The sequence below is a fragment of the Orbicella franksi genome, chromosome 3 (assembly GCF_964199315.1).
Source record: "Orbicella franksi chromosome 3, jaOrbFran1.1, whole genome shotgun sequence".
NCBI lineage: Eukaryota > Metazoa > Cnidaria > Anthozoa > Scleractinia > Merulinidae > Orbicella > Orbicella franksi.
The window spans coordinates 28235300-28248288 of NC_138147.1; the positions used below are offsets into that span (position 1 = coordinate 28235300).

At 40.6% G+C, this 12989-nt stretch overlaps 2 protein-coding genes across 2 annotated transcripts; both read left to right on the top strand.

Annotated features, from left to right (window-relative positions):
• Positions 1 to 2123: 2123 nt before the first annotated feature.
• LOC145483169 (adenosine receptor A3-like) lies at positions 2124 to 3139 on the top strand. Its single transcript, XM_081461760.1, has one exon. The coding sequence runs from the start codon at positions 2162 to 2164 to the stop codon at positions 3101 to 3103; it is 942 nt and encodes a 313-aa protein (XP_081317886.1). The 5' UTR covers positions 2124 to 2161; the 3' UTR covers positions 3104 to 3139.
• Positions 3140 to 11668: 8529 nt separating this feature from the next.
• LOC145483170 (melanocyte-stimulating hormone receptor-like) lies at positions 11669 to 12742 on the top strand. Its single transcript, XM_081461761.1, has one exon. The coding sequence runs from the start codon at positions 11669 to 11671 to the stop codon at positions 12599 to 12601; it is 933 nt and encodes a 310-aa protein (XP_081317887.1). The 3' UTR covers positions 12602 to 12742.
• Positions 12743 to 12989: the final 247 nt, after the last annotated feature.

The window sequence follows — 12989 nt, forward strand, 5'->3', positions numbered from 1 at the left end:
CAAAACTGATAAAGGCAGTAAAGCTACAAATAGCTATCCAGTGGATATGAAAGCAGCAAACTGTAATTTTGATGAACAGCAGAAAACATTTGAGCAACAAGTATGTAATTCGGCAGGTTTAACTGCTGGACTACGCGTCCACTTGACATTTCTTTCAGGAGTAAACTCTTTCCTGTCCATAACTGCATTTGTTGGGAATTAATGCTCTGAACCTAGTTGCTCTTCACAAGGAGTCTTCACTTCATCCGCCGTTCATGCAAACTCTTGCTCCGTAGCCTTGCAACAACTGATCTCTGTGTTGGTCTTATTTCAGAGCCTCTGACCGCTATTTCCTGGATGTATCAAGTGAATGAATAATGGAATATTTGACGCATTAGTGCCGCAGTTTATAACAAGTTATATCTCAGTTGTGTGGAGTGCTGACTGTGAAAAGCATCCCCATATATCCTGATGGTTTAGCACCATAAGCATACCACTGTCCCTAGTAAGCTCGATTTTCCTCAACCTCCGTCATCATTAAAATCGAGTACAAGACCGTGTTCAACAACCGAACCAAACAAATCAACTGAACATAGCGGGGTACAAAAAGGCAGTGACCACTGCAATGTGGCTGCAACTGACGTCGGTCGCTTGTCAGTATCTACCCTATGGTGTGGCGTCCGTTTTGGTGACTAATAATGCAGATTCTTCATCTGCTACGTTTGCTTGGACTTTTACAGGCACGTTATTTCTCACAAACTCTTCAATAACCCGATCTTTATTGTGCTAGAAGAAGTCAGACAAGCAGTGAAGGACACAATGAGACATGTGCTTCGTCTTTGTTTTTCGGGTTAGATCGTGTAGACCTGAACGACAAAGCTGAAACCATGGTTAATGATGTTTAAAGTGATTTTAGAAGTTTTTGAAAGGTTAAATTGAAACTTGTGCTTACTCGTTTTAAGATATTGGTATTATATATGTTTCTGTCTCAGTGAAACGGGTTTCAGAGAAAATTTTATCATTGTTGTAAATAATTAAACAAGTTGTTTCAAATAATGACTTATCGTTTTACGCCGAAACAATGAAGAGACGGAAGACAAAAAAAAATTCTATTCTTCTTCGTGTGGACTACATTACACAGTATTAAAGCTAGCGATAACAGCCGTGTCAGCCTTTCGAATTAGCTAGGGATAGTAAAGGTTTGAACGATCGAGACGAACTTCGTACAAAAATAACCTATTTGACTCAGTGCAATGCACTTCACAATCTCAAGCCTAGAGTATTCCCGGCTTTGGCAGCGGTTGGGTCGGCAGGCGGGAAGACTTAACCGCTGACCCAGGCGGGAAGACTCTGGGCTCGAGATTGCGCGCTTCAAAGATAGCCTTGTACCGAAGCTTCCTCCCATTGGCCAGCTGTCGGGAATAGAGCGAGTTTTATGCACAAATCTGCACAAATAATTTTGTTTGAACTTATTTCAAATGGGCGCCAGGCACCCCGGCGCTTGCACAACAAAAAACTGAGCTCTGTCTAGATGTTAAACCCATCAAACTGGCCGGGGAGGTAAACAAGCCGACCTGTAAATTTGTTACTCTCCTTGTTATAGCAAATGACCTAGCCTGAGGAAAGGAATGCTATAAAAATGGCCGACACATTCTCGGAAGAGAGGGAGGGGGAGGGGATGAGTGGGCTCCAAATTGACAAAGCCATTATTTCAATGTCTATTCTGATCAAATGAAATAAAACGCAATTACCTCTATTCCTGCAGTTTTTGTTAATTTGTTCTTTTTAAATTATCCATGAGCCGCAAGACAAAAATAAGTAGTAAACCAGGTGCTTGACTATATGGCTTATTAATTTGCCTTTCCAAACTGTCTGTGATTCATATGTTTTAATGTTCCAAGAAATAAACAGAGTTTAGAATGTTGGCAATGATGACACTGAGTTCCGTCGTAAGAGATACTGAGTTAAGGAATAGGTCATTTCTGAGTTGCGATTTGCCTCTGTTTCAAAACGAGTCTTTGAACGAAACAATTGATATACATGAAATGTGTTCCGTTTACAGGCCATTTTCATGCAAATCAAGCAAATTTTCATATGAATGGTTTTGCACGAAGACTTTTTTTAGAACCGATTACAGCGTTCGGTTAATTTACCTTCACCTTGTAGTCGGTTGTAGATCAATATGGCATTAGCAAACTTCACTGGAGATGAACAGCAGAAATCAATTGAACAACAGCTTTGTAATTCGTCAGGGTCAACTCCTGGTTTTCACGGCCACTTGACATTTCTCTCGGGTGTAAACGCTTTCCTGTCCATCACTGCGTTTCTTGGAAATACTCTGGTCTTAATTGCTCTTCACAAGGAGTCTTCACTTCATCCGCCGTCCAAACTCTTGCTTCGCAGCCTCGCAACAACTGATCTCTGTGTTGGTCTTATTTCAGAGCCTCTCACCGTCATTTATTGGATGTCTATAACGTACGAACATTGGAATATTTGTCCCTTCGCATTAATGGCACAGTTTATAACAAGTTATATCCTGTGTGGAGTGTCGGTCGCAACTCTGACTGCAATAAGCGTGGACAGACTTCTCGCCCTGTTGTTGGGACTGAGATACAGACAAGTTGTAACTTTAAAGCGAACCTACGTGATCGTTATTACCTTATGGGTTTTGCCCGCTCTCTTTTCAGCAATGTGGTTTTGGAATCCCTTCATAACCTTATGGTATGGCATCATGGGTGTACCAATGTGTCTTATAATCTCAATCTTCTCTTACACAAAGATTTTCCTTACCCTCCGTCATCATCAAAATCAAGTACAAGACCATGTTCAACAACCGAACCAAACAAATCAACTGAGCATAGCGCGATACAAAAAGGCAGTGTCCACTGCAATATGGCTGCAACTGACGCTGGTCGCTTGTTATCTACCCTATGGTGTAGCGTCGGCTTTTGTTACGAATGGTGGAAAATCTTCATCTGTTTCGTACGCATGGATTTACGCATCCACTTTGGTCCTCTCAAACTCATCAATAAACCCCATTCTTTACTGTTGGAAGTTAGAAGAAGTCAGACAAGCAGTGAAGGACACAATCAGACAGGTGCTTTGTCGTTTTTTCTCGAGTTAGATCCTGTCAGTAGACCTAAACGTCAACAGTTGAAAACTTAACGAGGTTTAAAGGTAAAGATTTCCAGCGAGGTCTTAAATTAAAACTGGTTCGTGTTCATTTTAATTAATACTGATATCGATGCTAGATGTTTTTGTCGCGGTAAAACGTGGGTCAGAGAAAATTTTATCATTGTTGTAAATAAACAACTTGTTTCAAATGACGACTTATCATTTTAACAGCTGCTGTAGCTATAAAGAGACGAAAAACAACAAATTGTCATTTTTCTCTTGTGGACTACATTACACTGTATTAAAACACGGTTTAATTAAAACAAGCAGTCAGCCGGGAGTTCTGATAAGATGGGTGAGCAATTCTGACACAAAATGAATACTTTGCTAGTGCATGAGTCAGGAAAAAAAGTAGAACTTATAGGATTAATAGTGTGCTCTTGACTTTTACAGTAACCACTTCAAGTTCAGTGTAATCTGGTGTTCATTTCATGTTTCGTCGTCAGCTTCGTTCTAAATTTTCAACGAATCTTTACAATACTTAACAACTGTTGGATAGATTTTGACCATAACATTAAGTGGGTATAGGGCCAGTTTTTTATATTATTATTTTTTCCGTAATCGATAATTTTTTACAGGATGGGGGAATTGGCCCCATGCCCAACCCGCAACCTGGAGGGCCTGGGTTTTCTGTCAGGGTGTCCTTCCCTTAGCCACAATATCCCGTTATTTGAGAGGCGCCGGATACCCGCCTTTTGCCGTTGTCGCTCAGCTGCAGTACAACTGCATTACCGGGGCTATGACGAGGACATGCGACTGCCAACTTGGTGGCAGAGCCTATGACCCGGTGGGCATTTCCTGGCATTTGCGAAGTACACCTGGTGGCCCCAGGACACTCCACCGGGACCCCTTACCACCCTTCAACCCCAAAACTATTGGATAAGGTAGAGCAAAATATCGTAATTTGTCAGGGTGGGGAGCAGATCAATGAGCTATTTCCGAGTTGCTTGTTTTATCTCTGTTTCAAAACGAGTCTTGGCACCCAACCGTTCATACTGAAATGAGTTTTTCTTGCACGTCCATTGTCTTGCAAATCAAACTCATTCTATATCAAAGGTTTGGCACCAGGACTTGTTTTGAAACAGAGGTAAAACGCAACTCGGAGATGGCTTAATATTTGCCGGAGCTGACGGCTTAGGCAAATAACTGACCAGCGAGAGACTCACAAATCACGTTATTTTAATTTGCGACAACCGAGTTCAATAGTTATTTGAGCACTCGATTACTCAGTTTTGTTTTCATATTTAAATGACTCTCTGGCAGCTCAGGGAAACGATCTGCCATTTTTCCCACAAGAGCGTGGCTACAATTACGCGTGAGCGGAATATTATTTGCAGCAAAACACATTTAGACGGTACTACGCATGAGCAGACCATTATTTGTAGGCAGTTATTTGCAGGTCAAGTGATGTGCTCTTGGCCAATGAGAAACAAGAAAAAAGCATCGAATGAAAAATATGATTTATTATTCAGTTTTTTTCCTTCAACGGAAAAACAACAAGTAGTAAACCAGCTGCTCTGGTATATAGCTAGTTGATTTGCCTTTACAAATTGTCAATCATGATGTTAGCGTTTGATGAGTTATCATCCCCTACCGTGACGATATAAAGAGCGTTTAGACTGGCTTCAGTTATTAATAAAAATGCGGCTTCGTGATTTTGCAACGATAAGAAGTTTTGATGGACTATCGTTGATGAATTTTGATCAAAACTGACAAAGGCGGTAAAGCTACAAATAGCTATCCAGTCGATATTACAGCAGCAAACTGTAATTTTGATGAACAGCAGAAAACATTTGAGCAACAAGTATGTAATTCTGCTGGTTTAACTGCTGGACCACGCGTCTTCTTGACATTTGTTTTAGGAGTAAACTCTTTCCTGGCCATAACTGCATTTCTTGGAAATTAATGCTCTGAACCTAGTTGCTCTTCACAAGGAGTCTTCACTTCATCCGCCGTCCATGCAAACTCTTGCTCCGTAGCCTTGCAACAACTGATCTCTGTGTTGGTCTTATTTCAGAGCCTCTGACCGCTATTTTTTGGATGTATTTAGGGAATGAATAATGGAATATTTGACGCGATAGTGCTGCAGTTTATAACAAGTTATATCTCAGTTGTGTGGAGTGCTGACTGTGAAAAGCTTCCCCATATACCCTTATCTCAACTTATTCCTGGCTAAGAGATATCGCTTACTTTCTTTTTCGTTCTGCAGTCAGTTAATTTTCAGCCAGTAAATAAACCCGATTGTTTCTTTCATAGCCTGTCATCACGCTCTTCGCGGGGAATGGAATAGCGAAAGGAAAAAAGGGAAGTTCTCCATTTTTGGAAAACAAAAACAAGTCAATCATCAGACAGTAAACCAGCCGCTTGGCGCGCTAAGAAGAGGGGCATTGGGGCGTACTAAGAACCGGAAAACCGCTCACCGAAAACAGAAAAGCCGCCATTAAAAATTCTTTTCAAAACCGAAAACCACCAAACAAAATGATCAAACGTGCAGATTCCCAACCTTTAATCCGCAAAGCTTGATCACGGCTGCGAAAGACGCGTACTTTTTCCTCTTTAAGGGACTAAGCATTTTCATTTGAAATCATTGCCGGCTGTTAACCCATCGACCGGTAGATCTTTCCGAAAAAACAGCAATGAAATAATACAAATCCCTACTTCCAGGCAAAAACCTCATTTGAACATACAAAATAACATTGCCTTTTACTTCGAGGTGTACTGATGGGCCACTTGGCTCGTATGCAGACTTTACCTTACCTTAGAGAAGTTCCAGTCTCCAAGTCAAAAATTTGAAATTTGGTTACAATACATGCAGGTCTCATTTGAAACAACAGTTATCAAGAAGTGTTCTCTTGTTAAGTTATTCTAATTTGCGTCATCTATATGGCACACTACGTGAACTTACAAGGATTGACCGAGTGAAATAAAGATGCCTAGAAAATAGCTAAGTTAATAACCAAAACCGAAAAACCGATTCTTTATTACCAAAACCCGAATGCTGTAAAAGGGAATTAATTAAAAAAAACCGCCACTGAAACTTATTGAACCGAGAACCAGACATCTTAAGTCGCACAACCGAAAACCCGATCTAAGCTGAAAAGAACCGAAACCATAAAACCGAAGACCTAACGCCCTCTTTAACTTTTCTTTCCAAACTGTCATTGAATCATGTATTGACGTGTTTGAGGAAATAGCAATCGCTATAAAAGGAGTTTAGAATGTTCGTTAGTTATTGACGTAAGAATTCACTTCGTGACTTTACTACACTGAGAAGTTTCGCCATTAATACTGAGTTAACTTGAATTTGGTGAAAACCGATTAGTCCAGTTTGAGTCTACGTTAAAACACGAATAGCCACCTTGTAGATCATTATGGCAATAGCAAACTTTACTGGAGATGGACAGCAGGAAACACTTACACAACTGGTTTGTTTTGCAAGTTTAGTTCCTGGATTTAACGCCCAGTTAACATTTATTTCATTTATTAACTCTTTTCTGTCCGTTACTGCATTTCTTGGGAATGCTCTGATCGTAATTGCTCTTCACAAGGAGTGTTCAGTTCATCCGCCGTCCAAACGCTTGCTTCGTAGCCTTGCAACAACTGATCTCTGTGTTGGTCTTTTTTCAGAGCCCCTCTTTATTATCTATTGGATGTCTGTGGTGAATGAAAATTGAAATATTTTTCGCTATGTATCACACACAAGTTTTATAGACTGACTGCAATAAGCGTAGACAAACTTCTCGCCCTGTTGTTGGGACTGAGATACAGACAAGCTGTAACTTTAAAGCGAACCTACGTGATCGTGATTACCTTATGGGTTTTGTCCACAGCCTTTTCAGTGATGTACTTTTGGAATCACCGTATAACCATATGGTATAGCATGATAGGTGTATTACTATGATTGTATCCTCTTACACAAAGATTTTCTTCACCCTCCGTCATCATCAAAATCAAGTACAAGGCCATGTTGAACAACCGAACCAAACAAATTAACTGAACATAGCGCGATACAAAAAGGCAGTGTCCAACGCATTATGGCTGCAACTGACGCTGGTGGTGGACTGTCTTCTTCTGCTTATCACGCTCGTATTTATTCAACTACTTTAGTTTTCTTAAACTCGTCATTAAACCCGATTCTTTACTGTTGGAAGGTAACAGAAGTTAGACAAGTAGTGAAGAGCACAATTAGAGTAGACTGTCCCGACTGAAAAGTTCATGAATTGCCTCTAACATTAGTTCGCTTTAGTTATAGCGGAGCTCAAGCAAAGCCCCATACTCATATAGGAAAGAAAAGAGAAACCATGAATGGATTTTCTCATGGTTATCATGGCTAGCGGTATTGCTCGTGGGCGCGTACGCACGACGGCGACGGCGACGGAGTCGCGCAACATGGCGGCAATTCTCCAGCCAAGCTTAAAGGCTAACAGGGACATGCAGCCTTGATTTATAGCCTCCTTCTTTGATATTGGACACCCATATTATGGTCAATTGACACCTGTCAAAACAAGGTATCCGCTGACCGATATCACGTGACCATATCACGGCTTAAGTTTTGAACTCATCGAGGTAACGTGTTTTTTTGAAGTTGAACGCCGACCAAGAGCTGCTTTCCTATTGGATCGCGGGGTCGTGCTAGGTTAACTTGTAGTAAACGGGGCCGGGTTGTTCGGAATCCGGTTAACGTTAACCCAGGATTAAAAGTTAACAGGAGTATGAATATTTATTGTATACAAATGTTTTGTTTTGTGTATTTTGAGATTATTCAAACTCAAAACAGAAGGCTAAACAATATACAGAAGTTACGAACTAAAATCAAAATTCTCGCTCAACCTGGGTTATCTTGACCGGGCTTTGAACAACCCAACCCAGGAGCTCCACTTTTAGGCTTGCCTAAATCTATATATGAGCGGAGCTCCGGCGGCCCCAAGGGCCGCCAAGCGGAGCCCCATTATCATGCAGGAAAGAAAAGGGTAACCATGAATGGATTTTCTTATGGTTATCATGGCTAGCGGTATTGCTCGTGGGCGCGTACGCACGAGGGCGACGACGACGACGGAGTCGCGCAACATGGCGGTCATACTCCAGCTAAAAGGTTGACAGAAACATTTATCTCCTACTTCTTTGATACTGGACATCCATGTTATGGTTAATTGACACCTGTCAAAACAAGGTATCCGCTGACCGGCATCACGTGACATATCGCTGGCTCAAGTTTAGAGCTCATCGAGGTCACGTATTTTTTTAAAGTTGACCGCTGACCAAGTGCCGGGTTTTTTTAATTAGATCTCGGGTTCATGTCAGATTAACTTATTGTAAACGGGGCGGGGTTGTTCGGAAGCCGGTTAACGTTAACCCAGGATGAAAGTTAACAGAAGTATAAATAGTTATTTTAAACAAATGCTTTTCACTGCTTTTGTTTTGTGTATTTTGAGATTATTCAAACTCAAAACTGAAGGCCAAACAATATCAAGAAAACCTCACTGCAAAGTTACAAAATTCAAATCAAAGTTCTCGCTTAACCTGGGTTATCTTAATCGGGCTTTGAAAAACCCGGCCCAGGAGCTCCGCTTTTGGGCTTGGCTAAATCTATATATTTTTTTTATCATATCACCCATACAGCCTCGCGCGCAATTTCCTTGGAAAACCATAAGAGAAGAGGTCCCGTATGAGGGCCGTACGCGTCTCTCCGACGCGTACGGCCCTACTAGAAATGAGTACGGCAAAATCGATGCGAGGTAATGACAGAAACAATTTTGTTGTTGCAAAATTTTGTTCTTTTCAAAATGAGTGATGAAAGTGAATATTCTGAGAGCGAATTTTACAATCCAGACGAACTGTCCGATGCAGAACTACTTCAGTCGCCAACTCACGACGAAAGCAAAGAAAGAAATTCAACACTCGTCACAAATGAAGAAGTTCACAACTTTCTCAGAAGCCAACCACAAGCAAACAGACGGTCAAGAAAATGATTTTCCCGGATGAACTGTCCGATAATTAACCTTTGGAATAAGCAAATAGTCTTGAGGCGAAAGTTCTTTCAGTGGAGAGCATCAAAGAATTCATCGTGGGTCAAAAGCAAGAAACCTACGTGAAGAAAAAAAAGTACGATATAAATGCTTTCTTCGAGTTTCCACAGTTTCTGGGAGAAGTTGGTTAAACCAGAGACATTACAAACATACCTTGTGCACAGTAGGATAAATTACTATGCAGTTTCTACATCAGTGTTGTTTGAAGAGACAAAACTGAGTACGAACACAAGTTCACTACCGTACAGTTCATCCAGATAATAAAACTCTCTTGTGTTTAATAGTGTAATTTCCTCCACACAGCTAAGCCAGCAAAATCAGTAAACCCAGGCACTGTTTGCGGAGCCAACATCAGTGTGATTAATATTCAGTTGCTGGTTCTCCCTTGTTCAAGAGAATCCAAGAGGTCGAAAAAAAGCTTGAAACGACGCCGACATTTTCTTTAGTCTTTAGATGAAGAAGATTTGTGAACAATTTCAGTGAAGCGTAAAGCGAACTTTTGTGACTCGCTAAGTTCTTGATGGTTTTGACATATTTTCGACAGCTTTATGTCAACTTTCTGTTGACTTTTTAGCATGAATTTTACTATTGTGGACTTCATTGAAAAACAAAAATTAGAAACTGAATCGTGCTTTTCGATGAATTGCAAGTTTCTTGTTCGAAGCGAAGAAATAAATGACGAGTTTTTATTGTAAAATCTTTTCTGTAGTTGTTCAGCACGCGGTCATCTGAGGTTATGTAATCGCGTCCTATTTAGGTTCAAACATGATTTTCAAAATTTTCGACACTTAGTGGTCATATGACAAAATGCTTATTGACTGAGTAAGGTCGGGCCGAACGGGAAAATATTTGGCTCAAAGTCAGGACGTACGGACTTTGAGTTAAATATTTTCCTGTTCGGCGCTCCCACTCAGTCGATAAGTACATATTATTATATAGAAACTCGTAAAATTAATACGAGACCACATCTGGGACTTAGGTGGCGTATTTTCCATATCCTCACAAGTGACGATGTCGAAGATTTCACTGATATCAAGTTTGTCTCTTAAATTGTACTTAAATTCGTTGGTGTATTATCGAAAAACCTTCGGGTGTTATTCGAAAGTCTTCCGCAATTTTCGGCAATCTTCTGAAATCTTCGGTAATCTTCGGAACTTTTTCGGAAAATGTTCGGCAATGTTCGTGTGACCCTCGGACAAGCTTTGGAGAATCTTCGGAAATCTTCGGAAAGTGGTCAGAAATTTTCGGAAAATCGTCAAAAATGCGGTCATCAGTATGTCTACACAATAAAAAGAACATTTCACGTTAGCTCGAAGATATGAATTTTATGTTTTCGTTGCAAGAATTATTGTTCTTGCCACTCGAACATAAAATTTATATCTTCTCGCCATAATGTAATATCCTCTATAAATGTCACTCAAACTGAAAACTATGTCCCCTATTAAATGAGAGTCTCCCAGGCATAGCTGGCAACATGCATACGTCAACATGGTCATTTCTTTCAGGGGAACAAGAGACGTTTTTGATCTTCATCGATACAGGGAGCGTTTCTGTGGAGATTTTGGGGAACAACCTATAAATGGAGAACAGGAGAGAAAATGCAGAATTATAAAGGCTCCTAGGGAAAATGTAGCCTCCCTCCCTGAAACGATCTCATAAATAGTGAACTGAGCTTGAGAATATTCACGGTCTACATGAATGGAACTGTTAGAAAAAGTGAATCTTTTACTTGCCCTAGACTACAGGGCAGCTTCTACCCTTTTAGCAAAGTTATTACCAAATATACCTTTCCCCAGGGAAGTTAGAGTTATTGTGGTGTTATGACATGCACCCCGCCTGGTTAGCTCAGTTGGCAGAGCGCTAGACTGTCCCTGGAAGGCCCACTAAATAATAAACTCGAAAGTATTAACTTCCTTAATGCATGGAACTGCTACAAAGTTTAGTTAAAACTTTCATTACCGCCTGCCACAGAGTTGCTTCCTCTATTATAGCTAAGTTATCACCAAATATAGTATGGGGTTTTCCAGGGAGATTGGAGTTAACCGGGCGATCTGACATGCACCATCGAGTTCTCCCGCACTCTGCCCTCTGCACAGGATCCAGACGTTTGTGGACAGGCGCAGGGACAGTTCAGCAATTGAAAAAAACCTTCAGTGATGTTACTTTAACAATTCTGCTTACATCTCCGTACTGTGAAAAACCTGAGACAACTGACCATTTTCCTGGGGTTGAAAATCGGAAATCACATGGGACTATTCCGATATTATTTTCGTAATCTTGAATGTGAAATTACACATGTCGTTTCGCTCGTTTGACGCTCGAAAACAAAACCAGTCATTCTTCGGAGTCTAACAGTAGAGCACCTGCTTGGCAAGTTATAAGTTGCCTTTCCAAACTGTCAATGATCCATGTAAATTGAATTTTGGCGAAAACCGATATGTCCAGCTTGATCTTACGTCTAAACACAAATAGCCATCTATCAGATCAGCATGGCAAAAGTAGACTTTACTGAAGATGGACAGCAGAAAACGTTCGAAGACTTTGCTTGTTCGCCAGATTTAACTGCTGGACTACATGGCCAGTTGACATTTACATCAGTTTATAACTCTTTTCTGTCCGTCACTGCATTTCTTGGGAACGCTCTGATTCTAATTGCTCTTCAGAAGGAGTCTTCACTTCATCCGCCGTCCAAACTCTTGCTCCGTTGCCTTGCAGCAACTGATCTCTGTGTTGGACTTATTTCGGAGCCTCTCGCTGTTGGCTATGCGGTATCTGTAGTGAATGAACATTGGAATGTTTGTCCTCACCTAACAGTAGCAAGTTTTATAACAAGTTATATCTTGTGTGGAGTATCGGTCGAAACTATGACTGCAATAAGCGTGGACAGACTTCTCGCCCTGTTGCTGGGACTTAGATACAGACAAGTTGTAACTTTAAAGCGAACCTACGCGATAGTTTTTACCTTATGGGTTTCTCCCGCTCTCTTTTCAGCAATGTACTTTTGGAATCCCCTTATAACCATGTGGTATGGTATCATAGGTATACTTCTGTGTCTTATAATCTCCATTTTCTCTTACACAAAGATTTTCTTCACCCTCCGTCATCATCAAAATCAAGTACAAGGCCATGTTCAACAACCGAACCAATCAAATCAACTGAACATAGCGCGATACAAAAAGGCAGTATCCACTGCAATATGGCTGCAACTGACGCTGGTCGCTTGTTATCTACCCTTTAGTATAGCAGAGGCATTGAAGGCTAATAGTGGACTATCTTCATCTGTTTATCACCGTTGGATCTATACAGGTTCTTTAGTTTTCTTAAACTCGTCATTAAACCCGATTCTTTACTGTTGGAAGCTAGAAGAAGTTAGACAAGCAGTGAAGGACACAATCAGACAGGTGTTTTGCCATATTTTGTGAGTTAGGTCTCGTAGACCAATGCCATGAAAATGGTGGATGAAGTTCAAGACTTAGATTATTAAAAAGTTCTCGTAAACATTGCCTTAATTTAAAAGTGGTGCTTCGGTACTCATTTTAATATATCAGTATGAACTGTTTCTTTTGCAATAAGATAGCCATCGAGAAAGTTTTCATCATCGTTGTAAATAATTGTTTTAAATGACGACTTATAATAATCGCCTCGAGTTCAGCCATACTCTGGTGTTTGAATGATTCATCTTAAGAGTGCCTGCCTGTAAAAATCACACAAATTCTTAATTTCGCGGAAAGGGTCGAAAATTCGATTTCGCTCATTTTCCTATGGTAGATAGGCTAGGGCATGACAAAAACTACTGGATAGTTTTTTTTG

Bases quoted from the DNA above. Each gene is read 5' to 3' on its own strand.
- LOC145483169 (XM_081461760.1), top strand. From the start codon at position 2,162: ATGGCATTAGCAAACTTCACTGGAGATGAACAGCAGAAATCAATTGAA.
- LOC145483170 (XM_081461761.1), top strand. From the start codon at position 11,669: ATGGCAAAAGTAGACTTTACTGAAGATGGACAGCAGAAAACGTTCGAA.